Source organism: Penicillium waksmanii (genome assembly GCF_028829765.1).
Source record: "Penicillium waksmanii strain IBT 27052 chromosome Unknown utg000010l:1.0-3698451.0:1.0-3701458.0, whole genome shotgun sequence".
Taxonomy (NCBI): domain Eukaryota; kingdom Fungi; phylum Ascomycota; class Eurotiomycetes; order Eurotiales; family Aspergillaceae; genus Penicillium; species Penicillium waksmanii.
In genome coordinates this window covers 3,298,144-3,325,724 of record NW_026643256.1, presented here as the reverse complement: position 1 = coordinate 3,325,724, position 27,581 = coordinate 3,298,144, and the positions used below count along the sequence as shown (strand labels likewise).

At 51.1% G+C, this 27,581-nt stretch overlaps 10 protein-coding genes across 10 annotated transcripts; 5 read left to right on the top strand and 5 right to left on the bottom strand.

Moving 5' to 3' along the window:
• Nucleotides 1-358: 358 nt before the first annotated feature.
• On the bottom strand, nt 359-940 carry N7481_013199 (uncharacterized protein; the record flags this gene model as incomplete). Its single annotated transcript, XM_057272418.1, has 2 exons — nt 359-477; nt 556-940. The coding sequence occupies 2 exons, from the start codon at nt 938-940 to the stop codon at nt 359-361; spliced, it is 504 nt and encodes a 167-aa protein (XP_057116606.1).
• Nucleotides 941-2,356: 1,416 nt separating this feature from the next.
• N7481_013198 (DNA-dependent ATPase RAD26) lies at nt 2,357-5,886 on the bottom strand (the record flags this gene model as incomplete). Its single annotated transcript, XM_057272417.1, has 3 exons — nt 2,357-5,570; nt 5,638-5,711; nt 5,773-5,886. 3 exons carry the CDS (start codon nt 5,884-5,886, stop codon nt 2,357-2,359), a joined length of 3,402 nt encoding a protein of 1,133 aa, XP_057116605.1.
• Nucleotides 5,887-8,689: 2,803 nt separating this feature from the next.
• Nucleotides 8,690-11,802, top strand: N7481_013197 (putative protein kinase Yak1; the record flags this gene model as incomplete). Its single annotated transcript, XM_057272416.1, is given in 12 exon segments — nt 8,690-8,775; nt 8,789-9,253; nt 9,275-9,305; nt 9,324-9,590; nt 9,650-9,849; nt 9,904-10,063; nt 10,124-10,383; nt 10,451-10,570; nt 10,626-10,984; nt 11,038-11,374; nt 11,389-11,456; nt 11,489-11,802. 12 exon segments carry the CDS (start codon nt 8,690-8,692, stop codon nt 11,800-11,802), a joined length of 2,667 nt encoding a protein of 888 aa, XP_057116604.1.
• A 1,137-nt stretch (nt 11,803-12,939) lies between these two features.
• nip1 (translation initiation factor eIF3 core subunit c) lies at nt 12,940-15,679 on the top strand (the record flags this gene model as incomplete). Its single annotated transcript, XM_057272415.1, has 3 exons — nt 12,940-13,285; nt 13,409-14,465; nt 14,548-15,679. 3 exons carry the CDS (start codon nt 12,940-12,942, stop codon nt 15,677-15,679), a joined length of 2,535 nt encoding a protein of 844 aa, XP_057116603.1.
• A 1,105-nt stretch (nt 15,680-16,784) lies between these two features.
• N7481_013195 (uncharacterized protein) lies at nt 16,785-17,120 on the bottom strand (the record flags this gene model as incomplete). The annotated part of the gene is made up of 1 exon (XM_057272414.1): nt 16,785-17,120. The coding sequence occupies one exon, from the start codon at nt 17,118-17,120 to the stop codon at nt 16,785-16,787; it is 336 nt and encodes a 111-aa protein (XP_057116602.1).
• A 165-nt stretch (nt 17,121-17,285) lies between these two features.
• On the top strand, nt 17,286-17,507 carry N7481_013194 (uncharacterized protein; the record flags this gene model as incomplete). Its single annotated transcript, XM_057272413.1, has 1 exon — nt 17,286-17,507. One exon carries the CDS (start codon nt 17,286-17,288, stop codon nt 17,505-17,507), a length of 222 nt encoding a protein of 73 aa, XP_057116601.1.
• A 1,599-nt stretch (nt 17,508-19,106) lies between these two features.
• On the bottom strand, nt 19,107-20,787 carry N7481_013193 (60S ribosomal protein uL30; the record flags this gene model as incomplete). The annotated part of the gene is made up of 4 exons (XM_057272412.1): nt 19,107-19,566; nt 19,631-19,797; nt 20,015-20,126; nt 20,771-20,787. The coding sequence occupies 4 exons, from the start codon at nt 20,785-20,787 to the stop codon at nt 19,107-19,109; spliced, it is 756 nt and encodes a 251-aa protein (XP_057116600.1).
• A 221-nt stretch (nt 20,788-21,008) lies between these two features.
• On the top strand, nt 21,009-21,963 carry N7481_013192 (ESCRT-II subunit protein SNF8; the record flags this gene model as incomplete). The annotated part of the gene is made up of 2 exons (XM_057272411.1): nt 21,009-21,568; nt 21,651-21,963. 2 exons carry the CDS (start codon nt 21,009-21,011, stop codon nt 21,961-21,963), a joined length of 873 nt encoding a protein of 290 aa, XP_057116599.1.
• A 554-nt stretch (nt 21,964-22,517) lies between these two features.
• Nucleotides 22,518-23,828, bottom strand: N7481_013191 (TDA10 family protein; the record flags this gene model as incomplete). The annotated part of the gene is made up of 5 exons (XM_057272410.1): nt 22,518-22,672; nt 22,731-22,846; nt 22,904-22,927; nt 23,000-23,505; nt 23,673-23,828. The coding sequence occupies 5 exons, from the start codon at nt 23,826-23,828 to the stop codon at nt 22,518-22,520; spliced, it is 957 nt and encodes a 318-aa protein (XP_057116598.1).
• A 700-nt stretch (nt 23,829-24,528) lies between these two features.
• mfp (putative peroxisomal multifunctional beta-oxidation protein (MFP)) lies at nt 24,529-27,361 on the top strand (the record flags this gene model as incomplete). Its single annotated transcript, XM_057272409.1, has 3 exons — nt 24,529-24,684; nt 24,746-24,973; nt 25,046-27,361. 3 exons carry the CDS (start codon nt 24,529-24,531, stop codon nt 27,359-27,361), a joined length of 2,700 nt encoding a protein of 899 aa, XP_057116597.1.
• Between the last annotated feature and the right edge of the window lie 220 nt (nt 27,362-27,581).

The window sequence follows — 27,581 nt, the reverse complement described above, 5'->3', positions numbered from 1 at the left end:
TGAATGGTTTTGGATGTGCTTGTCCAGGAACAAAATTTAGTGCACTTGTTGAGGTTCATAACTCTCTATCCTGTACATGTTCCGAGTCCTTGGCACGACTTTGATCAGAATGAAATTTATTTGCAACTCCTCGCAACTTTAGCTGTTCTACAGAAAATTAAGTTGAGGATCTTAGTTACAAAAGCTAACCCACATTATAAATCAAGTGGCAAAATCGTCCCAATAAATTGACATAACGCTCACCTATCCAACGGTCTAAGCGCAGATAGTAAAAAAAAAAGAATGTGCAAGTGAGAAAAAGCCCAACTCTACCAAGATCCAACCCAAAATAAAATTTTCAGTTCATATAAACAGATCTCTAGGAAGAGGTCTTGTAAACGACATCCAGCTGCACGGCATCACAGCCTTCCGGGACATCACCTCCGGCACTGCTGTTCTCATAGAACAGGCCCTGGAGATCGTCATCACCGGCACAAACTATAGAAATTAACCGTCAGTATGGTATTCATTACCTAGGTGTTGAGCCAGTCAAAGATAACGAAAGAATTAACTTACCCAACCAACCACCAAAATCCTTGTTAGAAGTCTGCAATTCCTTCTCGCTCGTCAAGCTAAATCCCTCACTGCCAGTTGTCGGGCTAACGCTGATCTCCACATCACCCTGGAGGTCTTCCCCGGAAACCAGAGCAATAGCGTAAGGCGCACCGTTCGACGCATCGTAGCGGACAGTGCCGTTGACAACGTAGAAGTCGGCCGCGTCGGTCTTTTCCCGGAACACGGCCTTGCTGTTCAAGGGGTCCACGTGCTCGGTGGTAAGGTAGAGACCATTGTTGCTAGCGTCTGAAGCTCCGGAGGTGACCAGGTTGAAGATCTTTTGGACAGGGCTAGCGGAGACCGCGGTGGCAGTGGCCAGGAGGGCGAGGCTGTTGACGAACTTCATCTTGGGATGGATGTAGGTTGGAAAGATGGCCGGAGGTGGATGGGGGGAGGGGATGAGAATTGGAAGATGAGTGTAGAGACGAGGTGAGAAGGCTCGTAAGTGTGTTCTTTGTGAATGATATTTTATTTTATGGGTGCGAATGACGGGGCCATGACGTTCTATTTATGCTGGAACAATTTATAGGTTTTTTGATGTCTTTGGTGGATGCGCCCTTTCTGAGCGAATGCCGACCCGATTTAACCACTGAGCCTTTACCCCACGTCGATCTGCGATCCGAGCCTTGGGTCGATGGTGATGAAAGGGTGGTTGTGCCTTGGATTGGTGGGGAGTGATATCAGGTTCGTATAGCTATTGGGGTGATGGGACAATCATAATCTTAGATATTCCGTGTGTATCTCGGGCGGTTTTTTTACATTCTCTTTTGACAACTTGAAGACTTACATTGTTTTTTTTTTGAGACAGACACTGCTCTGTGTCTCTGATGTCAGCGTATGGGGGTAAATTCGCCTCCGCTGATCCACCGCAGCTGCACACTAGGTCTCAGGCTCACCAGTCAGGGTGGATATAGACTGAAGATCTTCCCCCGCCAGCACTCGTGGAACCAAGTTGAAATCCGAGACAACGCAGGGGTTGGATGTGCTTTGCCGTGGTCTCCCGGGTGATGCTGGATTTGATCCATTCGTTCAACGCTATCACTATTTTAAAGCCACACTTTAATTCTCTAGATCGGTGCTAGTTGTGAGGGACAATGGCGATAAAAGCGAAACATACGACTCCAAGTTGAAAGCTCACCATCCACGCAAAGAAGCCGAGACAGTTTCATTTTCTTCGACTGCCTTATGAGTGTGTTTCTCAATCTCTCCGATTACAGCAATAAATGGATGTCCATGGGAACTTGAGCATCTTGGCGTGAACCCCTGAACCGTTCCAGCGATTTTAATGGTAAAATGTCCACAATGTTCTCATGCAACCGCTGTTCCGCCCCACTGACCCTTAGAAAAGTTCCGAGGCTGCCTTGAAATGGGCAGTAAATGAGGTAGGAAAGGAAGAACAGGGGAAAGAATTGAGAGTCAGAGTCCACAGGGAAGATTCTGAAGAAAATCGATTCCTAAGAAATCATTTGAGACCACAGGGAAGACTGCCAGAGGACCGACAGTCAGATCTGTGTGGATTTTACTAGTTCGCACAACTTCTCGGCAATTGTAGTACATGTCTGATGATACTGCTACACTGTTTAAATTTAACTGATGTACAATCTGTACCTATCTGACATGGTACTCTTTTTTCGTTTATCGTAGTTCCGGTCATCGCGTCGTGAGTTTTCTGTATCGTACATGCATGCATCTTTCAAACTGCCAATCTCCGAGTCAAATTTTAATACTTGATTTTCCAAGCAATGCAATCGAACTGAACAGTTCAACTTCTGCCGGTATTCTTGGAGAACTCTGGCTTCAAAGTCCAAACACCACGGCCGGCTCGGTCTTTGCTCAACTCAGCCACAATATTCAGCATCTCTTGAAACTCGCGCACACGTTGATCATTCGGGCAGAAATGATTGAATTTTTCAATGATGGTCTGTGTGGGAACAGGACCGCGACGTGAGAGCAAGAAATCTCGGATCATCGGTATGAAGTCCTTTCCACGGGGCATTCGGGATGATCCTGCAGGGCTGGAACTGCCACCAACAGATGCCGCAGGGTTAAGCCTGCCGAGAAGACTTGCAGATGAAGGACCGGCGCCTGCCGGACGTGCCGAGCTGCCACTTGCGAAATCGGATCGACCTCCCATACCAAACTGACCTGTCCAGGTCGGGATGCCGATTGGAGTGGAACGGGCAGTCTCTTCAGCCTTGCGGAGTTCTGCTGCAGCTTCTGCAGCGACCTTGCGAGCTTCTGCCTCGATGATTTTGGGATCTGAACGTATAGCACGCTTGCCGTTCACAATATTGTCATGTTCGACCGCGGCATGAACACCTGATCGTGAGAAAATGCCGTGCATGATGCGGTCCTCAGCAGTTTTGACATTGCCGTTCTCATCGATGTTTTCGTCTTTGGTTTTAAACTCTTCCACATTGGCAACCCCTTGAACGGTACTAACATCTTCCGTTTTGACAGGGGGAGGCTTTTTCGAACCGTCGCCATTTGTCGTGGAGGCTTCTTCCTCCTGGTAGGCCACTTCGGCGTTTTTGAAGAGCTTCACTGTTTCTAATTCTTTATCGTTTTCGTCTCCCAGCGTGAACAGGTCGTAAAGGTCGCTGAGCTGAAATCCCTCTCGTTGCTGCGGATCACGAGTAATTTTATTGGTCAAAAACTGCTTAAAGATCTGCCGATGATAGATCTTTTCCTCGATTGTGCCTTTGGTCATGAGACGGAAGATGGTAACATCGCGTTTCTGGCCAAGTCGCCAAGCGCGTTCGCGAGCTTGCATATCAGTGGACGGATTCCAGTCAGGATCATAAATAATGACGCGGTCGGCTCCTGTCAGATTAACACCAATGCCACCCACTCTGGTAGTGAGGAGGAAGACATGGAGATCTGGGCTTTTGTTAAATTCATCAACCATGTTTTGGCGGTCTTTGATCGGAGTACTGCCGTCCATTCGACGAAAATTGAATCCTCCTAAGGTCCCGAGAAATTTTTGGATGATATCCAGCATCTGACGTGTCTGTGCGAAAAGCAATGTCTTGTGTCCAGTATCCTTCCACACCTCAAGTAGCCCTTTCAGGACTTGCATCTTCCCAGAAAGCTCTCCCCTACCATATTCTGCCTCATGAGATCGCAAAGCATGGTCAACCAGATCAGGATGATTGCAAATCTTCCTAAGGATATCGATTCCAAAAAGTGAATTCCTCTTCCCTCTAATAATAGACTGCATATCATCGGAGCCGAGAAATCGCTTGTAGATGGTACGCTGGGTTTCGGTGAGTTTGCAAAATATGACTTGCTCGGTTTTCTGGGGGAGGTCGGCAGTCACATCGGCCTTGAAGCGTTGAAGAAGGTAAGGGCTGATAGCACTTTTCAAAGTTTCTGCACACTTGGCGGCAGTCTGGACCTGCAAATTTGTCGCCGATGCGTACCCACCTTGCCGGATGGGGATCTCAAAGGAATTCTTGAAATTGACCAGATTTCCCAGACGCATTGGAAAAACAAAGTCAAAGAGAGACCACAGGTCAACCAGGCTGTTTTGCATGGGGGTTCCAGAGAGAATTATACGGTGGGGAGTGCGAAGCTCCTTGCAGCTGAAAGTGATACCAGCATCCGGGTTGCGAATTTTGTGACCCTCGTCGAGAATGGCACAACTCCACTCGACATCCACCAGAGAATCAGCATATGACTGAAGGCCCGAGTAGGTGGTTACCAAAACATGGCCGTCCCGATTGACACGGTCGATGATTTTCTTAGCCGCTTTCTGACCCTGCGTCAATCGCTTGTCACCGTAGGTTCCCATCAATTGAGACGTGAGAGCATCTTCGCGACTGCTTTCCTTCCCCAGGTTGATCATACCGCTACCCGAAGAGTGCAGAATGGAGACCCGGAATGGCGGCCACCAGCGGTGAAACTCATTCACCCATTGCTTCATGAGGGTTGCGGGACAAACGACAATGGCAGGCTTTGTGAGCATGTCGCTGTGATGCAACGACGCGAGGTATGAAATAGCCTGGATTGTCTTTCCTAAGCCCATCTCATCTCCGATGATACCGCCAACCGCTTGTTGGTGCAGCTCCCAGAGCCACTGGACACCAGTTCGTTGATAGGAGAAGAGGAAGCGACTGATATCACCGGGAACCCGCAGTCCATTTGGAAGCTCCATATCGGGCTCCGATGGATGTGGTTTGAGCCATTCGCCTCGGCCATCATCATCATCTACGTCATCACCCCCTTGAGCACGCCGGCGAGCAGCACTTCGTCGAGTCGTCCAGTCCAGAAGACGTTTTTGATAAAGCCTTTCGTTGCCGTCATCTACCCCGCTCAGATCTTCGAGTTCGGTCTCCGCATTGGCCTTCTTGCGCTTCCGGGTAGATGTGACTTCGGGGATTGTATCTGGCATGAATTCTTCCTCCTCGGAAATGGAACTATCGTCTTCCGAAGCGACGTAACTCGCCGAGGAGTCTACAGAACTCGATCGGGTCTCAGATGCCTTCTTGGTTGTTTTCTTTCCCAGCTTCCTGCGCTTCCCACTGCTTTCTGTCCGGCTGCTTTCACTGGTTTGGTCGAAATCCATCCCAGGTCGATGAAGAAACCGGTGTGCCTCCGGCTCGAGCTCCGCCTTCTTTTGTTCTTCCTGCTCATCATACTGATCCTCGACGTCGACAAGAGCATCCTGGAGTGTAGAAGGCTGGCCATCGGGACCAGCGGCAGTCGTCAGCTCGAAAGGTGTGATCTTGCCGGTCCGAAGAAGATAATCGCGCCTCGTCTCGTTTGGCAACCTGCCTGGGCCATGACTGCCCGCCCCATTCTCCTTGGATTTCCGGCGTTCATCGATACGATCCGTGATATCCTTCACATCCTTGAGCAAATCTATTCGGCGAGATTCATGTTTCCTATGTTCGTTCTCGAGGCGATGTCGGGTGCTGGCATTAACATGTTGGGTGAGGCGTTGGCGGGCTTGTCTAATCTGGGCGTCCACTTTTCTAAAATAAAGCAGTCAGTATGTGCCATATAATACCCAATATGGGTTCCTGGGGTATCGAGTCTCACTCTTTATCGGCCAAAACCTTCTCAAGTCTTTTTGCGTCGTTTTCCTCGGCCTTTTCCGCTAGGATCTTGTCTGCCTTTCGAAAAGTAAGCGCTAGGTGAACTGAATAACATTTGATAAGGTGAGGCCAACAATACCTGTCGAGTGATATCCCTTTCCAGATCATCCTGGTTCCGAACGTCTGCATTTAGCTCCTGTAGACGACTCGCCTCATCCGCCACTGGCGCATCGTTTGCGCCAGGAGATGCCATGGTTGGTAAACAGGTTGAAAAGAAGGGAATGAATTCTGTCAGCCTAAAGAAAGCGTCAGACTATCGAGCCGATGTTCGAGCAAACATCTCGCTCGTCGAGTCAAGCAGGATGGAACGAATTCATGTCAAGAAATGGCAAATAATCAACCATGGAAGCCGCTGCTTATCGGAAAGGGCAGAATATCTCACCGCCATTTTGAGCCGCCCGCTCACATGATATGTGAGTCATCAGGATTGCTGCCTAAATCCTGGGGTTTCTGCCTGATGTGCTCAAACACATAGCGAACCACAGCCTAAAAGATATGTGTGTGTTGACCTATGGCGTTACATCGTCCTCCACAATCAAGCACCTGGATTTTTCGTGTACGTTTCTACCATATCTCCCCCACAATTATAGAGATACGGACTCGTATGTGCTTCGACGATGTCGTATCTATGGGAGCAGAGAGAGGCCATCCAAGACGCTTCGGTACACGAATTGTTCAGGGAAGAGACTCTGATGGCTATAGGTGAATTTTCCTGAACATCGAAGAGGAATGTCCGTAGAGCTCCGTGATCCAAAAGCCGGGGCGTTCAATGTGTCCTTCAGAATGAAGTTTCAGGATGGCGGTTCTGCAAACATTCGATTTCCCGAACCCGGTACTACAAAGTTTCCTGAACAGAAGGTGTGCAATAAAGTCGATATAATTACCTAGATATATGCAACAGCATACGACGGTTCCCATGGCATTTTTTCTGCACTGGGGAACCGAAGAGGGAACCTTTCTCGGCCTCGGTCCTATTATCATTACCTATGTATCAAATACATTAACCATCTGAAGCATCTTACACACCAACAGAGTGATGCCGTTGATTTTACGGATGACTGTCGACTTATATACTATATTGCAAGATTAATGTTCAGCAAGCTCGCTAGGGAGGGTTGATTTACAACTTCTTCCATAAATCTTGGGGCGTTTAACATCTGGTGTGACGATCTTCGGTCCTCAAAGATCTTGGTCGACGAACGCCTTCAAATTGTAGGGGCTGTAAGTTTAAAGGAGGCCATCTTCTTTCATCCGCGTCTGCTACCTCTGGTAGTTACTTTAAGAGCGCATTTTCAGTTGCTGGAGCGAAGGATGATCCCGATGTACCTCATGAATCCTTTTCCAACGGAAGAAAGCCACAGGGTATCACCGGAAAATATGCGTTAGTTTTTATTCTTTTTGGATCAGGGGAATAGTAAATGAATTTCCCTTGAATTCCAAGGCTGAGATCTTAATCATTTCTTAGGTCTTCTTGGTTTCGTCGAAACATGCAAGGTGATATCCCGAACCTTTGCCATGGCCAGTGTTTTCTATCTAAACCTGCATTGATTTGGCCCCAATCCAATATAATTCAGATCAGCCCGTCGCAATACTGCTATGCTGCATTACTTCCAGCCATGAACAGTAGGTTGGCTGTCAGATCTGGGTGTCTGGGCTGGCTGGGCGTACAGTATGCATCAAAGTCATATCACATGTCAATTGTAGTATGATTGAAGCTGCCCACTATCATTCTCCACATGATGGCGAAAGCTAGCAGACGGGTCGGTCTTTTTAAATAGGTTCTGTCATCACTGGAAAATGTTATATCTACCTGATGAAATTGTGAATTGCCACCAGAAGTGCCCATGTAGTACACACCGTGTAAGATACGGTATTCTATTGGTCAATCAATGCCTTTCAAGCAGCCAACATGACTCGCTATGAAGGCCGTGATGTAATAATTGAAGATAATATCGAGCGACATGAGCGGTATGAGCTAGTTTCCTTCCTTTCATTCGTGAGTATTCCGTGATTGAAGGTCAGTGCAGCCCAAGATCAATCGAACGAATTGTGGCCGCCCACATTCGAGCTCGTACATTCTCGGGTCTGTCAGCAGCTCCCAAGTGTCTAGTGCCGCTGCACTTGAATAGAATAGGGAAACGTCATGATAGTAGTATTTGGAGGGACTCGTGTCCCCGAGTCCATCCAGGGGTAGAATTAGGCATTCACGCCGAACCTAGCGGTTGGGTATGCAAATGACGCGACAACGGGGGGGCACGAGACGTGGACAAGAGGGAGTGATATAATGTAATATGATAGCTATAGATATAGATAGAATTGAATTAAAATAAACAGGAAACAGAAATAGAAATAGCAATATAATAGAAGAAGAGCACAGGAATGCATCAAGTCAAGCTGGGGTCTAGTGACAAGGGACGATCGTTGCCCAGCTGCGGCAACTGGCACAACACCAGACCTCACCAGACTTCAGACCTCACCACTCAGCACTCTCTCCACTTCCCACCATCATCCTCCCCCTCCCTTTACTCCACGCCAATCTCGCCGCTTCTTCTGTGGATTCTGTTCTTTCTACTTATACTCCCTTCCTTTTTTTTTTTCTTGTCGACCCCTTCCGCGCTTACATCATTTGCACCCATCGCTTCCCCTCTGCTCACCCCGGATTTGCCCTGCTTGTGTCGTCCTGCCCACCCGATGATGCAGTGCGCTATACTCGCGAATTAACCGCTCTTCCCCCCTTCTATTCTCGACTCGTGTCGGGTTTAGTAGACCCCCCTGCGTCGCCACGGTTGCGCTTCTTGTGTTGTCGTCTTCAACCGCCCACTGGCAGTTGGATCCCCACTCGTCTTCTCCCGATCGCAGTGTAATAAGGCGCACGCATTGTGGACATCGGCAACCAGTGACGACAACGACAACGACGACGGAGGTCAATTATCCTTCCCAACCCCCTTCCCTACTGCCGTTTCCCACCATAATACCTACTTGAATCGATCGCCACGATGGATCAGGGGTGGCAACCATACCAGGATCCCCTGATGGGTCGCCCCGCGCAGTTTACGACCGGGTTGGCGTCTCATCCACAGCAGTTAGGCTCAAAGTACGGCCAGCCACCGCAGTCGTCACAGCCCCCCCGTCGGATACACCTACGAGACCTTCCAAACTCCCGGCACCACCTCCAAGCCACCTTCTTCCGGTCCCAACTCCAAAACTGTCTCCATGGCTTCCTCTCCCACTGCGACGCCACGGAGTAGGGATTATGTCACTGACGCTGACACCACCATGGAGGATGCGGACCCCTACAATCGGGCCAAGTATCCGTCGCGACCGAACCATCATAACCGCCCCTCGTCTCAATTCCTCGGCCAGGCCGAGGAATCGTCGGCTGCTCGCAGATACTCCCCAATGAACGCTCTATCGTTGCCCACGTCATCGTATCCTACCAGTCCTGGAAAGGCTCAGGGCTCGTACGGTTTTCCCCCCAACGGCTCATGGTCAGTCGCGACGATCGCCTACCCGGGCGCCCGACTATGCCTCGCCGCCGCAAGGTTATCAGTCGCCGCCATGTGAGTATCCCCCGAATCAAGTGCCTATGTTCTCTCGGCTCGCCGTGAACCCGTAACTCACCATCCATAGCCGCCAACCGGCCCCCTAGACTTCCCCCGCTCCAGGCGACCGACCTCAGCCTGGATCAATATTATCCCCCCCTCCACATCCTCCCACATGAGTCCGGCATTCGGCCATGGGACTCGATCCCCTCGATCTGGCTCCTTGCCATCGCAAGTTCCAGGTCGTGGCCCAGTCCCGAAGTTTCAAAATGTCAAATCAGTGCAGGAGTTGCAGCCACGGGTTCACACCCAACCCGCATATCGGCGCGCCGACCCGGAGGGTGGATTCATCAGCGTCAGTTTTCCTCCAGCCATTTCATTCTAATTCAATGCTCACCCCCTTCTGTCTTCTAGCCACTCCAAGCATTGACCTCCCACCTTCCGTCAACCTACCGCATCTGCAACCCGAACTTCAACTACGAATCCTCGAGAAACCCCAGACGCGTGTTGACCAAGCCGAGCAAGGGAGTGAAAAATGATGGCTATGATAATGAGGATAGTGACTACATCCTCTATGTCAACGATATTCTGGGTAGTGAAGAGGCCGGTCACAAGTATGTCGCTGCCGCTCCCCATCCAGGTATCTCGACCTAACCACTTTTCCGCAGGAACCGTTACCTCATTCTTGATGTCCTTGGTCAGGGTACTTTCGGTCAGGTGGTCAAATGTCAGAACCTGAAGACCCAGGAAGTTGTTGCGGTAAAGGTCATCAAGAACAAGACAGCTTACTTCAATCAAAGTATGATGGAAGTTTCAGTGTTGGACTTGGTAAGCGTCCTTAACCCCGCTTGTCGTGGCACCCCACTGACAGCTTACTCCCTCCCATAGCTCAACAGCAAGTATGACAAGAACGACGACCACCATCTCCTGCGACTCAAAGACACCTTTATTCACCGGCAACATCTTTGCTTGGCATTCGAGCTGCTCAGTGTCAACCTTTATGAACTCATCAAGCAAAATCAATTCCGCGGTTTGAGCACGACACTCGTCCGTGTCTTTGCGCAGCAGTTGCTGAATGCGTTGAGTCTTTTGAACAAAGCTCATCTGATCCATTGCGATCTGAAGCCGGAGAACATTCTCTTGAAGAAGTTGGTCGATACTGATCCCCATAAACGAGAGCAATTGCCTTACTGACCGTGTTAAACTTCAATCTAGTCTCGAGAGCCCCATTATCAAGGTCATTGACTTCGGGTCCGCATGTGATGAGCGCCAAACGGTCTATACATACATTCAATCACGATTCTATCGTTCCCCGGAAGTCCTACTTGGCTTGCCGTATGTTACCAACACTATATCTTTAGTCTCGATCGGTCACTAAAACGTTCTCTAGGTACTCGTCCGCAATCGACATGTGGTCACTTGGCTGTATCGTCGTCGAACTCTTCTTGGGACTGCCTCTCTTCCCTGGATCTTCCGAATACAATCAGGTCACCAGAATTGTCGAAATGCTAGGACTTCCCCAGCAGTGGATGCTGGACATGGGCAAGCAATCCGGCGAGTTTTTCGAAAAGACACATGATGAGTACGGCCGTAAGACACATCGCCTCAAGAGTCTTGAGCAATACTCGAGAGAGCACAACACGAAGGAACAGCCCAGCAAGAAGTACTTCAATGCTTCAACGCTGGAGGAGATCATTCGCAGTTACCCTATGCCGCGCAAGAACATGAAGCCGGCTGAGGTTGAACGCGGTAAGGCTTCATCAGGGTACAGCTTCACGGACAATTGCTAACTACTATGACAGAACTGAACAATCGAGTTGCCTTCATTGACTTTGTGCGAGGCCTCTTGGCCATCAACCCCCTCGAGCGATGGTCGCCTCAACAAGCGAAATTGCATCCATTCATCACCCAGCAGAAGTTTACTGGTCCTTTCATGCCTCCCGGGAACTTGAAGTACTCAGCTCCCAACAAGACTGTCGCACCCGGCGTTCAGCAGCAGCAGCAGGCCGAGGCCGCTAGCAAGCAGAGGGCCGCCCAAGCAGCACAGGCACAGCAGTCAGCATACAACATGCAAATGAACCAGCAGTACCATGCACCGGCGCAGCCGCAACAAGCTCCTCCAGCCATGTACAATGGAATGTATCAACAACAAGCTCCTCCTCCACCTTACCCGACGCAGCCACCGGGCTACGGCTACCAGATGAACATGGTTCCTGGGCAGGTTCCCCAGGGGCATTACGCGCCATCTCAGAGTCTTCAAGCCCAAGCAGCCACTCGAGCCGGTCGCCAACGCGCATCGACAATGGATCCCAATGGTGGAGGCATTCCGCCCACAATCCAGCGGGTGGCCAGCCACTTGGACCCCAATGCCCCCATTCGACTGCAACCCAGCCCCGCATACTACCCCCCCACCTCCAGACGGGTATGTTGATCCAAACAATGCCAACCAACGACGCCGTGGCAGCCGCACAGGCGGTAGCGGTAATCAACGAAACCGAGACTTCGTTCGTACCCTTGAAGACGGCGTGCTGAGTGAAGGTTACATGGCTCAGAACCAATGGCACTAGGATGGATCGTCATAGGCACCCTATGTATGATGCCTCGGAATCTGCTATTAAATTATTGATTATCTCCTCGCCATAGTCGAGTCTCTTACGCCTGGCGCGTGTGCCTTGTTCCAGAAGGCAAATTCCATTGATTCCTGCGTTATATCGTTGATACTGGAACCGATGATCGCTGGATTCGCCCACCCTTGCCATCTGAACTGAACTGCCCCCAATCGACCCACTCCGTACCTAGCCGATGGATGTACTTTTGCTTCCCATTATTTCCCTCCTTGGCATGCGTCACGGTAATAGTGGTCGGTTGGCAGTGGCCTCCGGAGGCCGACCAGTTTCGGGTCTATGGAAGTTCATGGAGACAAGAATGAAAACAGATCGACAAAGGAGTCGACACAAGGCTGACGTAGCTTTCGTGTCGGAACTCCCCTTTTTCCCCGGTCCCTTCCCCGCCGGTAAAAAGATGCGGCCCGAGAGTGGTCGATTTCTTTCCAATGCATGAATATGATTTTACCGCCACTTTCTTCTCTGTTGTGTTTATTGCTATATGTGTGGTGATGTTTGTGAGCAATGATTGTTCAACGTGTCTGTTCCGCGTAACGTCTTTTTTTTCGTTGTTCTTTCGCCTGTTACGTTTGTCTACTCATCGCTCGACGATGAACTTTTATCTTCTGATTTCCCTCTTCTTTCGGCATAGCCTGGAGTATGAAAGAACGATCTCATTTCCCGTTGCCTGTCTTCGTAAATTTGGATATGTTTTTGTGGTGGTGGTTTGCTTGAGATGACTCGACTAGGACCATGTAAGGTATGGCGGGTCATCGCAAATGTTCTCCTTCTCCCTGTAGTAGGAGTGCATGTCAGTTACTATACATATATTTGCATTCAAGTTCACTTTCTCTCAACTCTCTTTGTCAGTGTAAATATGTAAATATGTAAATAACTTAATAAGTATTCATTATTAAAGAACCTATTCAGAATGACCGTATCAAAATGATATTCTTTGTCCCCGTGGCATAGTTCCCGCGCTAACCCCAATTGGGTTTAGTCAGCCCCTCGCTTAATTTTCGTGTGTGGCTCTCGCCCGCCATCTCCAGTCAACTTTTAGAAGGATCTGCCTTAGCCTTCGTGCAATCAATCAAATACACGATGTCGTCGCGATTCTTCTACCGTGGTGGTAGCGACAGCGAGTCCAGCTCCTCCGATGAGGAAGAGGATGTCTACGAGCGCTCTGGGGAGGAGAGCAGCGAGGAGGAGTCCAGCGAAGAGGAAGATGACTCCGGCAGCGATTCCGATGACTCCGGCGAGGAGGGAGGCAAGAAGGGTGCCAACGCTTTCCTGAGGGATGCATCCGAGAGTGAGAGCGAGGAGGAGGAGGAGGAGAAGGTCACCCTCGTCAAGAGTGCCAAGGACAAGCGACTGGAGGGTCTCGAAAACACCATCAAATTGATCGAGAATGCGCAAAAGATTAACGACTGGGCCGTCATCTCTACTGGTGAGTGTCACTTTGGGGATTCAAGGATGGATACCCTGTTGGATGATGGGATACCGGCAGTGTGCCCCCTAAGGGGCCCGACGAAGCCATACGGAAGTCGACGCTGACAATAGACTATCACAGAGTTCGACAGCCTGAACCGCCAAATGATCAAGGTCGCTCAATCCGGTCCTACCCCCAAGCTCTACGTCAAGGCCGTTGCCGACCTCGAGGACTTTATCAACGAGGCCGCCTCCAAGCAGAAGTCCGCCAACAAGAAGATGAACGCCAGCAACCAAAAGGGATTCAACACCATCAAGCAGCGTATCAAGAAGAACAACAAGGACTATGCCGACCAGATCGAGAAGTACCGTGCCGCCAAGGATACCTACATGGACGAGGAGGAAGAGAAGGCCCCCGCCCCTGCGCCCAAGCCCAAGCCCACTGCTTCTCAGAAGGTTGAGAACTTCGCTGCTGCTGCTGCCGCCGCTTCTGCTGGCGACGACGATGGATTTGCCACCGTCGGCCGTGGTGGAAAGACCCTGCAGTACACCGCAGAGAGTATCCTCAAGCACCTGCGCTCCATTGTCGAGTCTCGAGGAAAGAAGAACACCGACCGTCTGGAGCAGATCCGCACCATGGAGAAGCTTCTGGAGATCTCCACGACCCCCTACCAGCGCATCCGTGTTTACCTGACCCTTATCTCCACCCGTTTCGATCTCACCTCCGCCTCCGCCAACTATATGAGCCCCGAGCAGTGGAAGGCCGCCAATACCGAGTTTGGTGTTCTCCTGTCCGTTCTCGAAGAGCACAGCAACTATATTGTCACCGAGGGTGCTGATGAGTGGGAGGATGACGAGAAGCAGCCCCAGCTTGCTGAGGGCGAGACTTTCCACATTCCCGGCAGCATTGTCTCCTACATCGAGCGTCTGGATGACGAGCTTACCCGCTCGCTGCAGCAGATTGACCCCCACACTGCTGAGTACATCGAGCGTTTGAGTGACGAGCAGCAGCTGTACAACAACAATGTCCGTACTCAACTCTACCTCGAGGTCCTCAACGCCGGAGCCAAGAACGATTCACGACAAGACAGTGTCAACCGTGTCATCATCCGCCGTCTGGAGCACGTCTACTTCAAGCCCTCCCAAGTGGTCTCCATCCTCGAGGAAGCCGCCTGGAAGTCTCTCCCCGACAATCTCAAGTCCTCCATTACCCCCCCGCGCCCAGGCTGGCGATGTCGACGACCTCCTCCAAACTCTCTGCAATTACCTGTTTCAGAACAGCGACGGCATTATCCGTGCCCGCTCGATGCTCTGCCAAATCTACTTCCTTGCCCTGCACGACAAATACTACCGCTCTCGTGACCTGATGCTCATGTCCCATCTGACCGAGAACATCTCCAACTTTGACGTCAGCACCCAGATCCTCTTCAACCGCACCCTTGTTCAAATCGGTCTGTGCGCTTTCCGCGCTGGTCTCATCTACGAGGCCCAGAACACTCTCGGTGACATCTGCGGTAGCGGCCGTCAAAAGGAGCTGCTCGCCCAGGGTATCATCATGCAGCGCTACTCCACCGTCTCCCCCGAGCAAGAACGTCTGGAGCGCCAGCGCCAGCTGCCCTTCCACATGCACATCAACCTGGAGCTGCTTGAGTGCATCTACCTGACCTCCAGCATGTTCCTCGAGGTTCCCCTCATGGCGCAGACCTCTTCCGCCCCTGAGATCCGCCGCCGCATGATCTCCAAGACCTTCCGCCGCATGCTCGACTACAACGAGCGCCAGGTCTTCACCGGACCCCCGGAGAACACCCGCGACGGTGTCATCATGAGCGCCAAGTTCCTCGCCGCCGGCGACTGGAAGAAGGCTGCCGAGATGCTCGCATCCATCAAGATCTGGGACCTGATGCCGCAACCCGAGAAGATCAAGGAGATGCTGTCCGCACAGACACAAGAGGAGGGTCTGCGCACTTACCTCTTCACATACGCCCCCTTCTACGACAGCCTGTCCATCTCCTCACTGGCCGACATGTTCGAGCTGCCCATCAAGAAGATCACCGCCGTCATCAGCCGGATGATCTCTCACGAGGAACTGGGCGCTGCCCTGGACCAAGTCAACGACGCCATCATTTTCCGCAAGGGCGTCGAGCTCTCCCGCCTCCAGTCCCAGATCGTTACCCTCTCCGACAAGTCGATGGGTCTGCTCGAGTCCAACGAGAAGACTCTCGAGCAGCGCACTCAGGGTATGGCCAACGCCTTCCAGCGCGAGTCGGGCCCCGGAGCCCGTGGCGGTCGCGGTGGTCGTGGCGGTGGTCGCGGCGGTGGTCGTGGCGGTGGTGCCCGTTTCCCTGGCGGCGAGCGGAGACCTGGTGGCCAGCAGTTCGGTGGTGGTGCATTGGGTGGTGCGATCAAGGCTTAAAAAGGGAGTTTGTTTTTCTTTTGATATAATGGCATGCCCTTTCACATTTTTTTGTTAAACAACTCTTCTTTTTTCTCCCGAATCTCCTCCCTCCCCCATTTTCCTTTTTCCTTTTCCCCCCCCCGTTGTCATGGTTGTCTTTCTTGTCTCTTTCTCATGCCGTTTTCTAGACCGAGTTAAGTTTCCCTCGTGTCTGGTCATGATTCAAAATGAAATGAATAAATGGTTAGAAAGCATTACTTATCTCGTAATATAGACTACCTACTAAAAGAGGATAGGTATGTACTCGCAGAAAGGGAAGTAGTGGTAGAGCATCAAAGACGACTGAAATCATTTGTTGATTGTAGCAAGTTCTCATCGTATATGAGGAATGTTCTGTGTCCAAGTCGCCTGGAATGCTCCCGATGGCAGGAAAGCCAAGGATCGAAAAACTTCAACACAGAAAAAGAGTCGCGAGATAATAAAACCATGCCTATTAGGACAAGAGAGACAAAGTATATCCAATGGGCCCATGCTTGAGATAGTACTGGAGATTGGGCCGAACACCACATTTCGCCCAATCACTGTCACAAGAGCACTTCCGTGCCATAGATTTCGTTCGATCTCACTTGGAAATGTGAAATTCCACGCCACACAATGAATTGCCCCAAATACCACACCAGCAAGTGAGCCCCCCAAGCTTTTCGAACGAGGTCCTCTGGGGATCATGAAAGCTGAGATTTGGAATCCATGGTGAGTTTTTTCTGACCACGTAAGTAAATGGGGTATTTTCTGCAATTCTATCAATTTCCCATGGACTGGCGTAACGCTTAGCGGGTATGATGATCGAGCTTCCAACATCTTTTGGCTTATCTAGCAGTAACACATAAGTGGAAATTGTAGATATAGCAAAAGACAATGTCAAAACTTCAAGCTGGCTGCCCGGGAGTTTTGAATAGAGCCGTTCGCCAAGCTGAATTACAAACCACAATATCTGGCCCATGGCGACTATCTTTACAACAACGTCGCCTTTGTTTCTGTCGGATATATCGTCCTCTGTGACTGCGAGATGCTTCTCGATGATGCCGTACTCCCACGCTTGACAGAGGTGCTTACCATCAAGCACTCAGATGTCAGCTTTGAGATATTTCAAAGCGTCACAATAGTTCTCATAATCACCATCATCATTCGAGGTTCTCAAAGACTCGTTGAAAGCCGCTTCTACTGAACTCGAGTTGGTTTCATCTTCTTTCCAGTCAATCGGGTCTATCCAGCGCGAAAGACTCGACGTTGACGATAAACTCAGATCGTCCTGTATAGATGAGGCAAGGTCTTTCCTGTGGGTGACTTGGTTTCGCGGGCTTTGATTTGGATGAGAATACTTCTTCGTATCACGGTTGCCCTCGTCTTGGAGAGGTGCGGCGGCAGTCGCTTCGTCAAACTTCACATTGAACAAGCCCATATTTGCGAAATAAATATGGGGCCGTGATCATGGAATATCCTGCTTCTTTCCACTGTTGTCGAAATCGGATTTGACAGCTGATACTGTGAGATAGTCGCTGAAAGCCTTCGCAAAAGACCATTCAGGCGATAGGATATTCACCACCATCCCAACAGCCCTTCCAAAATGTTCGATAGAGTGCACGGGCGTATTTCTGTTTCCAATTTCGAGGGCTCGATTGGATTGGGACGTCAAATGGAGGATCGACCAAGTGCAATCAAAGTAACTGATAAGCAACTCCAGATGATATCTAGAGTTCCGCGAGTATTTGGCGATTTGACAAACGTCACACTGGCAGTATCTTCCGGTGGTAGTGTGCAGTTTGGGGTGAAAATCGTCCTGATGTAGATTGTTTCTTCTGCGGCCTCGTTATAAAGTGTGTAAAGGTCCGTTCTGGCCCGAGACCCGAAGGCTGAACGAAGAGAATTTTGATTCAGAGCTCTAGTAGATCATCTTATAGTTTTCAGCAAATCCCAGTGCGATGGAAATAAGTGACCTTTGTATCCAATGCCCAAGTGACCCGGCGCTAACTAATTTTCTATGCAGTTTGCTCGCTCAGCCCCTAGCGCTGATCACTGGCAGTTACCTGCGAAAATAGGAGCCCCCAGGGCTGTGTTTATTGGCCTCTTAAGGCGGTGCTACGAGATACATATGCCAAGCCCCAACATCTTACTCGTGTTTTGATTTTGTTGGCTAGGATGGAACCCTCAGCCTTGAAAGTCCTGTTAGTGGCTTTGGGGTTCCTTTCCGGAATACGAGGGAGGTGCAGATAGGTGCAGATACTAATTTGATGATCGTCCTCGCTCTGTATATACACTGTCTAGAGCGCATAAGGGGTAGGCCATTCCAAGATTTGAAACTTGAACTTTACAGAATCTGACAGCCGAACTTGGTGTTCAGTTCAACAACCGATTGGATATGCAATACGAGATTATTCCAGTTCCAATATCTTGATTTCGACCGCAACTGGTGTACCTGCCAGTGGGTATACCCCACGGATGCCTCGTTGCGGAGCCTCACTCAACCTTGTACCCGCTAACCCTGGCCTGGTCATTTTCTCCAGATTTACTACGACTAGTACGAAATGCCATTTGCCAGAATCCTATTACAAGTACTAGTACCAGCTATAATCCGTTTGTTCAGAGAGTTCAACTTATTTGATAGGGTTATTAGTCTCCGACTCGGTTGACTCGGGCTCGAATTTAACCTAGAGCTACTAGTACTACTAGTAGTCAATACTAGTATTTAGTTCTAGGACCTGACTGGATCCATTATATCTAAAAGTCTTATTGGGCTACCTGTGTTGTCGCTGTGGATTTCCAGAAATTTTATGACTGCTTTTGACCTTGGTAGTAGTATATATATATCTAGGCGGAAGGTGGACGACGTACCACCACCCGTGCACTGGAATATATTTTAAAGTTCAAGTTGCTAGTATAAAAGTATTACCTACTAGTAGTATGAAGTTTAATACCAGGAAATTCGAAGAAACGCTTCAAGTTTGTTTTCAAGTTGTCTTCCAAGAATCAAGATACCTAAGTAGCGCAAAAAAACTTCACCTGGGCAAACATTGAAACGAGGTTGGAGCCCGCAAGAGTCCACCTGGGCAGCCAACGAACCACAATCCTGCCTGGGGCCGGGAATATTTGGAATTTTTTTTTTCTTGGTGTGGAGACAAGGGCGGAAGTCGACTTTGTACGAAGACTACAATTGACTACAAGGAAGAATGCAATTCGGGTTGTCTGAAGCATTAAATTACCGGAAATCCCAGACCGTATCGCTAATTGACTAAAGAAAACACAGCCTGTGTGCCTAAACAACCCGTGACAATAACGTCGTTAAAAGTAACATTTTTATTGATGACGAAGAGGCAAGGAACCCCCCCCAAAGGAATGGGTTCTAGACCCAACGCACACCGAATCCCCCGATTACCGAAGAGAAAACAATCTAGTTCATCTGGCGGATGAGAGCGTTGATGTTCTCCTCACGGTTACCGAGGTCACCACCCTGGATGTAGTGCTTGAACTTGCGAGTGCGGAAACCACCGTTGGGGTTGGACAGCTTGAAGGGCCACAGGAAGTTGTTGGCCTGCTTGAAGTTGGGGCCGACGGTGTAGATCTCGTGGATCAGATCCTCCATACAGACAATGCCGTACTTGCCGAGGTTCTCCTCGATAAGCTGGTTGTCGGTCAGGGGAACACGCATCTTGTTAACCTTTCCGTAACCGCGCTTGTACAGAAGCTCACGGACGGACTTCAGGTTGGGGTAACCGTAGGCGATGTAGGGGTTGACAATAGTCAGCATCTCCTGGGTAGCCTTGGTCAGGCGGATGAAGGTACCGCTGTTGATCTGGATCAGGCGGAGCAGCTGAAGGATCTTGCGGGGCTTGGGAGCGATCTTGTTGATACTGTATGGTGGGTTAGCCAGGTGCTTTGGAATGGGATGGAAGTACAGATGAAGCGAGAACATACCCCTTGATACGGATAACGAAGACCAGCTTGGGCTCATCCTCAACGTAGAAGTTACCCTCCTGGCGGGCAGCGCGGCCAAGGCGGATCTTCTCGCGCTCTGCGTCACGGTACTCCTTGACGTAGGACTCAGCGCGCTTGAAGATAACACCACGCTTCTCCTTGTTGGCCTATGGGATACTGAGTCAGTTAAGAGGTTCCCAAAAAGCATGGTGATAAGACAAAGTGTATGTGTCATCAACAGGATCAGACCCGAAAGATGGTTGACATGCGACAGCATTGACCTTTTGGTCTAGTCGCGTGGTTGGTGTTGTCATCAGATAGTTGGAGAAGGGTGTGGGTGGGGGGGAAAAAGATGCTAAAGATGCATGGGGAGAGGAAACCAACCTTCTTCTTCTCCTCGGCCTCAGCACGACGCTCGGCACGGGCGGCCTCCTGGCTCTTGCGCTTCTTCAGGAGAGTCTCGGGGACGAGGACATGGTCCTGGGTAGGGACGGAGCTGTGGCAGGTTAGTACAGTCTGTCCGCACAAGTAACAATGACTTGAGACAATTCGCCGAGTGTAAGAACTGCAGCATATAGCGCCACATTCTCGAACTGAAGGCAATAGGATAAAACATAACTCGACGAAATGTCTTTGATCAGTGAGGGCTATGGTATCTTGTGGGTGTTTGGTGTCGAAGGGAAGTTCCGCTACTGATGTGCATATTTCAGCAACAAGGTTCGCAGAAAATTTTCAACCACCCGACAAAATTTTTCCATGTCTGCCTTCATCCGACAATACCCCGAACAGATGTTCAGGAAGTATGCGTTGACGCTATTCGCTCCATACAGAATGACTGCTGTTACCGCATCAAAGTGTGGGATTGCGAAAGCTGAACAACAATGGTTTTGGAAGAGAAGGCCATCATAGCTTTCAACCTCAATACTCCGTGGCCCTTTCCTGTCGGTTGTTCACTTGGAATCACACAGGCAAATCGAAGGATCGATCGAGCAGGAAGAGGGTGTAGGAAGGATCGAGCTGGTGCCCAGCAGTCATCGTCGGGAACGATGACCGTAGCATCTCCAGCGAGAAAAGGACGACTATACCGGCAACCTCACAATCTCGAAGGATTGAATCAATCAGTAAGGAAGGGCATCATACGTGGTGACGGGGGCCATTGTGAAGGTCGTCGTGGAGATGGCTGTCGGCGAGGTTGTCGGGAAGAAAAAGTTCGACTCCCTCGAACGAAGAAAAGAGAGGAATTCGCTTGTGTGGGTGGATGCCACTAACCAGGAACGGACTAGCGTGACCAGTAAGCAAGCTAACCCAATATGCAATACCCTACCCTTATCACCACATATCACGTGCGATTAGGGCTTACCTCGTGCTTCACGGTCAGATGACCTCATTCAACCCGGGCTGCAGTAGGAAGGACCCCGCGTGTCTCCGCAACTGGCAACAACAACACTTCTATCTGGTCACCAGCATGTCTCGTCGTGGTGTTGGGCTCGGTGCCTTTGCCAATAGAACCCAGGCAACTCAATCCTATGCCACCCATGGCGCCAACCTTCGTTCCACCCATCTGTCCTCCCTCCAAACCCAGCTCTCGGTCTTCCAATCGTTGCTCCATACCTTTGCCCTAGAGCATAGTTCCACAATCAAGTCCAACCCAACGTTTCGCGCTGAATTCGCGCGCATGTGTAATACGATAGGCGTGGATCCACTAGCCGCCAGCAATGTTAAGGGCAAGAACAGTCGCCGAGGGTTAGGAGAAGGAGGCAGCTTCTGGACCCAGATCATGGGCGGGGATATGAATGACTTCTATTTCGAAGTTGCCGTGCGAGTTGTGGAACTCTGCCGGGAAACAAGAGCCGAGAATGGCGGACTCATTGGTGTGGAAGAATGCCGGAACCGGGTAGGTAAGGGGAAAGCAATTGGAAGTGGGCTGGAGGTTTCAGAGTATGATCACCTTTCCCCTTTACCACACCATAGGTGTACCTGCCGAGCGCTACGGGTCACTAACGATACTCCGCTTTTGTAGAGATGATATCCTTCGGGCTGTTCGCTCCCTTGAACCTTTAGCGTCGGGCTTCTCTATCGTCCGCGTCGGATCTAAACAATATATTCGATCGATTCCGAAGGAGTTGAATACCGATCAGGCCACGGTACTTGAAGCTATTCAGGTCCTGGGCTATGTCAGCGTTTCAATGCTGCGACTTAATCTCAAGTGGGAAAAGGCTCGCGCACAAACCGTGATCGACGATCTTGTTGCGGACGGTCTCGTTTGGGTGGATGCTCAGGGACCGGAGAAAGAGTACTGGTCGCCGCAGAACCTCTTGGATGACAGTGGATGAAAAGATACCCACTAAACTGATTATCAAGCCTCCCCACTACAACTGCGGCCAAAAGCCTTCCGACGTATTAACCGAGCACAAACCAGCTCTGAATTTCAAGAAGGGTTGCCGGTCAACTAGGTCAACACGTCACCGGTTCCTAAGCCCGCCCATATTGACAGAAATGACACTAAGTAAACTGGCGACAACCCAAAGAACAAGATTTCAACTTGCCAAGTCGTCTTCACCTTGGAACACGAGAATCGAGCCACCACCTGTTGTCATGGCGCAGATACCATGAAACCCATTACACAGGCACCGCCGGGCTGCAGATTGAGCGGATGAAAGCAGATAAATTGGAGGATTTGCCGATGCCAAATTCTCAGCGATCCCCATACGCTACAAATGCGATACCTATCCTTTCAAGTTAACCCACTGCATCTAGAATCTACTAGTACATCCGATAATCACTTTCTACATATAATTTGACTGGTCTATATTCAACCTGAAAAGCTCCAATCTTCTTTAGTAGTAGTAGCCATCTAACATCTATAATTTAGAACTGCAGTGGTAGATCAGATCTTAATCACCTCCTGGACCCTTCTGTTCCGGTCAACCACCAGTCGAAGTTGTCGATCCTTCCACTCGGATTCGGATGCAGAGGTGTCCTGGGTAAGCTTGAAGACACCTTCGCGGAGTGTATCGGTAAAGAGTTCATAGGAGGGGTAGTCTGTCGTAGTACAGTTAGTATTGCCTCCATGCAAGTTGTGGGGAAATATTGCACGAACAGCCATCCACAAAGTGGTTGACCTGATCCTCGGTCATGCCGGTGCCCTTGGTGGCACGCAGACCGCGCTCCTGCTCCTGACGCCATTCGTAGACGAATCGGAGATTCTGCGCATCGCTAGTCAAGAAATTAGCATTCAACACCTCGCTCCTAGATATATCATCATTAACCTACATATGAATCAACGCGTCGAGTTTACTGTTTAGAAGTCAGCCACATGCCATACCTACACTGGCACCCAATCGTTCCCAGAAAGACCATCAAACTTACTCAGTCAAAGCATTGTATCTCTTCAGCGACTCATTCACAGTCTTTACATCCTCAAACCGAACATGCCCTAGCCTCCCCTGATAATCACCACCACTCTCCTTCCGCCTCACCGCATCCTCCCAAAGCGCGCGCAGGGTATCATCGTCCCGCGGCCGGAACCCAACACACCAGCCCTCAAAGATTACAACTTTGATCCTCTGCTGTCCGTCGGCATTCACGACTTCCCACTGGGACTCGGGTACTCGGTCCCCTTGTCCGGCAAATGCAGACTTATCATACTGCGGAATGGCGGTTGGAAGCTCCGCAGCGAGTGAGGCGAAGACTTTCTCTCCGAGCGCTAGGTCGTGGGTTGATGGCTGGCCGCGGTGTTGGAGGAGGGGGTTTGTTGGGTGAGCTTGTGCTAGCGCGACTTGATCGGCGTGTGTTAGATAGATATCGTCCAGAGACCAGGTCACGACGGAGAGGGAGTATGGCTCGGCACGGAGGGTATCCTGTAATGCTGATACCTGCGGGTCATTGTTAGTTGGATTGATTGCATGACACTGCGCCGAGGAGGAGTATGGAGCATGGCATTGAGACCGGGGAAACGCTCGGGACAGGCCAGGGTAGGAAGTAGACCGACGAGCCGTCCCGAGGTATCAGAGAGAGAGAGGCCGGTCGGAGTTCAACGTACCAACACCGTCTTGCCGGCGCCCTGCACGCCATTGAGGCCTAGGAAGAATGGTGGGGTATCGGCATCGGGGGTATTTTTATGACGGTCTGCGTGGGCGCGGAGACGCTCGAGCAGAAAAGGAATACAGTGTTGTGACTTGTCGTCTATTATCGGCATTTTGTGGGGTGGTTTTGCCTTGAAGGGGGATGTTTCTATGGGTTGACGGGCTAATGCTGGTTTTATTCTATCGGCTACGGTGGCCGGCAAGTTGTCCGATCGGGCGGAATCTGGGGTCGCGGGGTAGGCATTGATGGATATACTACTTCTATCGGGCGAGACAAACTAGCTGCAGAGGAGACTTCACTATCCATGGTATTTCTGAAATGCTTCCAAAAGTATCAAATAGTCGACCTAGATATTAATTGATGATTAAATCATGCATGGATTACAGTGTTGCAGGCACATGGCGATGACGTTGCCTGTCACATGTCTGAGTCAGCGGGACTCGGTATGAATAAAACAGAGAGAAAATGGCATAAACGGTAGACGAAAAGGGAGATGTGAGATGGGTCAAGGCCCATGGACAGTGTATGAAATGTCCGGCATAAAAAAAAGTATCAATTACCTTCTCCTTACTAGAATACCCTACTGCGGACTCCTCCGTGGTGGTGACCGGCAGTCGGCATGTGAAGCAACCGTGTAATGTAAGGTAATTCCCCCCCATTTCTTACAGTGCAAACGAGCCGAGGTCTGTGGCAGCCCCAGCTCTCGGTTGACCGAGCTCATCCTTAAACTCCCCTCTTCCCCTTCTTCTCTTCCTTCAGTTCGAGCTTTCCTTGAGAACTGTTTGAATCGGACTTCTCATCATACACAAATAATGTCCGATCTACGCTTTGATAACCAGACGGTCGTCGTCACCGGCGCCGGCGGCGGTCTGGGAAAGGCATATGCCATCTTCTTCGCCTCAAGGGGCGCTAATGTCGTGGTCAACGACCTCGGTGGTTCTCACAAGGGCGATGGCAAGTCATCAAAGGTATGTGAATTATTATGTAAACCGATATTAGAGTCCCCCAGCATCCGCTAACATCCTCAAGGCCGCCGACCTCGTTGTCGATGAGATCCGCGCCGCTGGCGGTAAGGCGGTTGCCAACTACGACAGCGTCGAGAATGGCGAGGCCATCATTGAGACTGCCGTCAAGAACTTCGGCCGTATCGATATTCTCCTCAACAATGCCGGTATCCTCCGTGATATCAGCTTCAAGAACATGAAGGATGAGGACTGGGACCTCATCAACCGCGTTCACACTTACGGCGCATACAAGGTTAGCAGGCTATCGATACTCAAAGAAGATCCCTCCAAAGCGCCAGTACTGATCCATCTATTCTCCAAATAGTGCGCTCGTGCCGCTTGGCCTCACTTCCGCAAACAAAAGTTTGGCCGCGTTATCAACACTGCCTCCGCTGCTGGTCTCTTCGGTAGCTTCGGCCAGGCCAACTACTCGGCCGCCAAGCTGGGTCAGGTCGGTTTCACCGAGACTCTGGCTAAGGAGGGTGCTAAGTACAACATTATTGCCAACGTCATTGCCCCCATCGCTGCTAGCCGCATGACCGCGACGGTGATGCCCCCTGATGTTCTGGACAACCTCAAGCCCGACTGGGTTGTTCCTCTTGTCGCTCGTCTGGTTCACTCCTCCAACACCACCGAGAGCGGTGGCATCTACGAGGTCGGTGGTGGCCACGTTGCTAAGCTCCGCTGGGAGCGATCTAAGGGCGCTCTGCTCAAGACCGACGACTCCCTCACCCCCGGAGCTCTGGCCGCTAAGTGGAACGATGTCAACGACTTCTCCAAGCCCGAGTACCCCTCTGGCCCCGCTGACTTCATGGCATATCTTGAGGATGGCCTGAAGTTGTCTTCCGCCCCCAAGGCTCAGGAGCCCGACTTCAAGGGCCGTGTTGCTCTTGTTACTGGTGGTGGTGCCGGTCTGGGTCGCGCATACTGCTTGCTGTTCGCCAAGTACGGTGCCTCCGTTGTTGTGAACGATCTCGTCAACCCCGACACCGTCGTCGAGGAGATCAAGAAGGCCGGTGGTAAGGCTGTTGGCAACAAGGCCAACTGTGAGGACGGTGATGCTGTCGTCAAGTCTGCCATTGATGCATTCGGTCGCATTGATATTCTGGTTAACAACGCCGGTATCCTGCGTGACAAGGCCTTCACCAACATGGATGACAACCTGTGGAACTCCGTTGTCAACGTTCATCTGCGTGGTACCTACAAGGTCACTAAGGCCGCCTGGCCCTACTTCCTCAAGCAGAAGTACGGTCGTGTTGTCAACACTGCTAGCACCAGCGGTATCTACGGAAACTTCGGACAGGCCAACTACGCCGCCGCCAAGCTCGGTATCCTGGGCCTCTCTCGCACTCTCGCCATGGAGGGTGCCAAGTACAATATCAAGGTCAACACCATCGCTCCCAACGCCGGTACCAACATGACCCGCACCATCATGCCCGAGGAGATGGTCCAGGCTTTCAAGCCCGACTACGTTGCTCCCCTGGTTGTTCTGCTGAGCTCCGACGCTGCTCCCGAGCCCTCCACCAAGGGTCTGTTCGAGTGCGGTAGTGGTTGGTTCGGCCGCACCCGCTGGCAGCGCTCTGGCGGCCACGGCTTCCCCGTGGACGTCAAGCTCACCCCCGAGGAGGTCCTTGCCAAGTGGCCTCAGATCACCAACTTCGAAGACGGCCGTGCCGACCACCCCGAGGATGGCTCTGCTGGCACTGAGAAGATCATGGCTAACATGTCCAACCGCGCCGGTGGCAGCGGTGAGAACGAGACCCTGGCCAACATCGAGAAGGCCAAGTCTCTTACCACCGAGGGCAGCGCCTTCGACTACACTGACCGTGATGTTATCCTTTACAACCTGAGCTTGGGTGCCAAGCGCACTGACCTGCCCCTGGTGTACGAGAACAGCGAGCACTTCCAGGCTCTGCCCTCATACGGTGTGATCCCTTGGTTCAACACCCAGACCCCGTGGAACATGGATGATATCGTGAAGGACTTCTCTCCCATGATGCTGCTCCACGGTGAGCAGTACATGGAGGTCCGCAAGTTCCCCATCCCTACCACCGCCAACACCCTGACCTACCCCAAGCTCATCGACGTCGTTGACAAGGGTAACGCCGCCCTCGTCGTCGCTGGCTTCACCACCAAGGATGCCAAGACCGGCGAGGATCTGTTCTACAACGAATCGACCGTCTTCATCCGCGGTAGCGGTGGTTTCGGTGGCTCTCCCAAGCCCACCGCCGTCCGCCCCAAGGGTGCCACCGCAGCCTACAAGGCCCCTCAGCGTGCCCCCGACGCCGTTGTCGAGGAGAAGACCTCCGAGGACCAGGCTGCTCTGTACCGTCTGAACGGCGACCGCAACCCTCTGCACATCGACCCCGAGTTCAGCAAGGTCGGTGGCTTCAAGACCCCCATCCTGCACGGTCTGTGCTCGCTCGGTGTTGCGGCCAAGCAGGTCTTCGCCAAGTACGGGGCCTACAAGAACCTCAAGGTCCGCTTCGCCGGTGTCGTGCTGCCCGGTCAGACTCTCAAGACTGAGATGTGGAAGGAGGGCAACACCGTGCTCTTCCAGGCCACTGTTGTCGAGACTGGCAAGCCCGCCATCACCGGCGCTGGTGCGGAGCTCCTCGAGGGCGCCAAGGCCAAGCTGTAAAATAATCATGATGTCAACCTTTGTGGATGAAGCGTTTTTGCTCTTTGAATTGACCTGGCCATTGGCACACAAGAGAGCTGGGATGAAGAAGAAATTCCAGACCGAATGTGGCTTCTTGGTTTCAAGTTGTGTATGTACATAAATTTGGATTGTTCAAGTTCTTTGTTTTATTTATTTATTCCCACCAATGAGACATCTCGGAAATTGGAATCTTGGAACT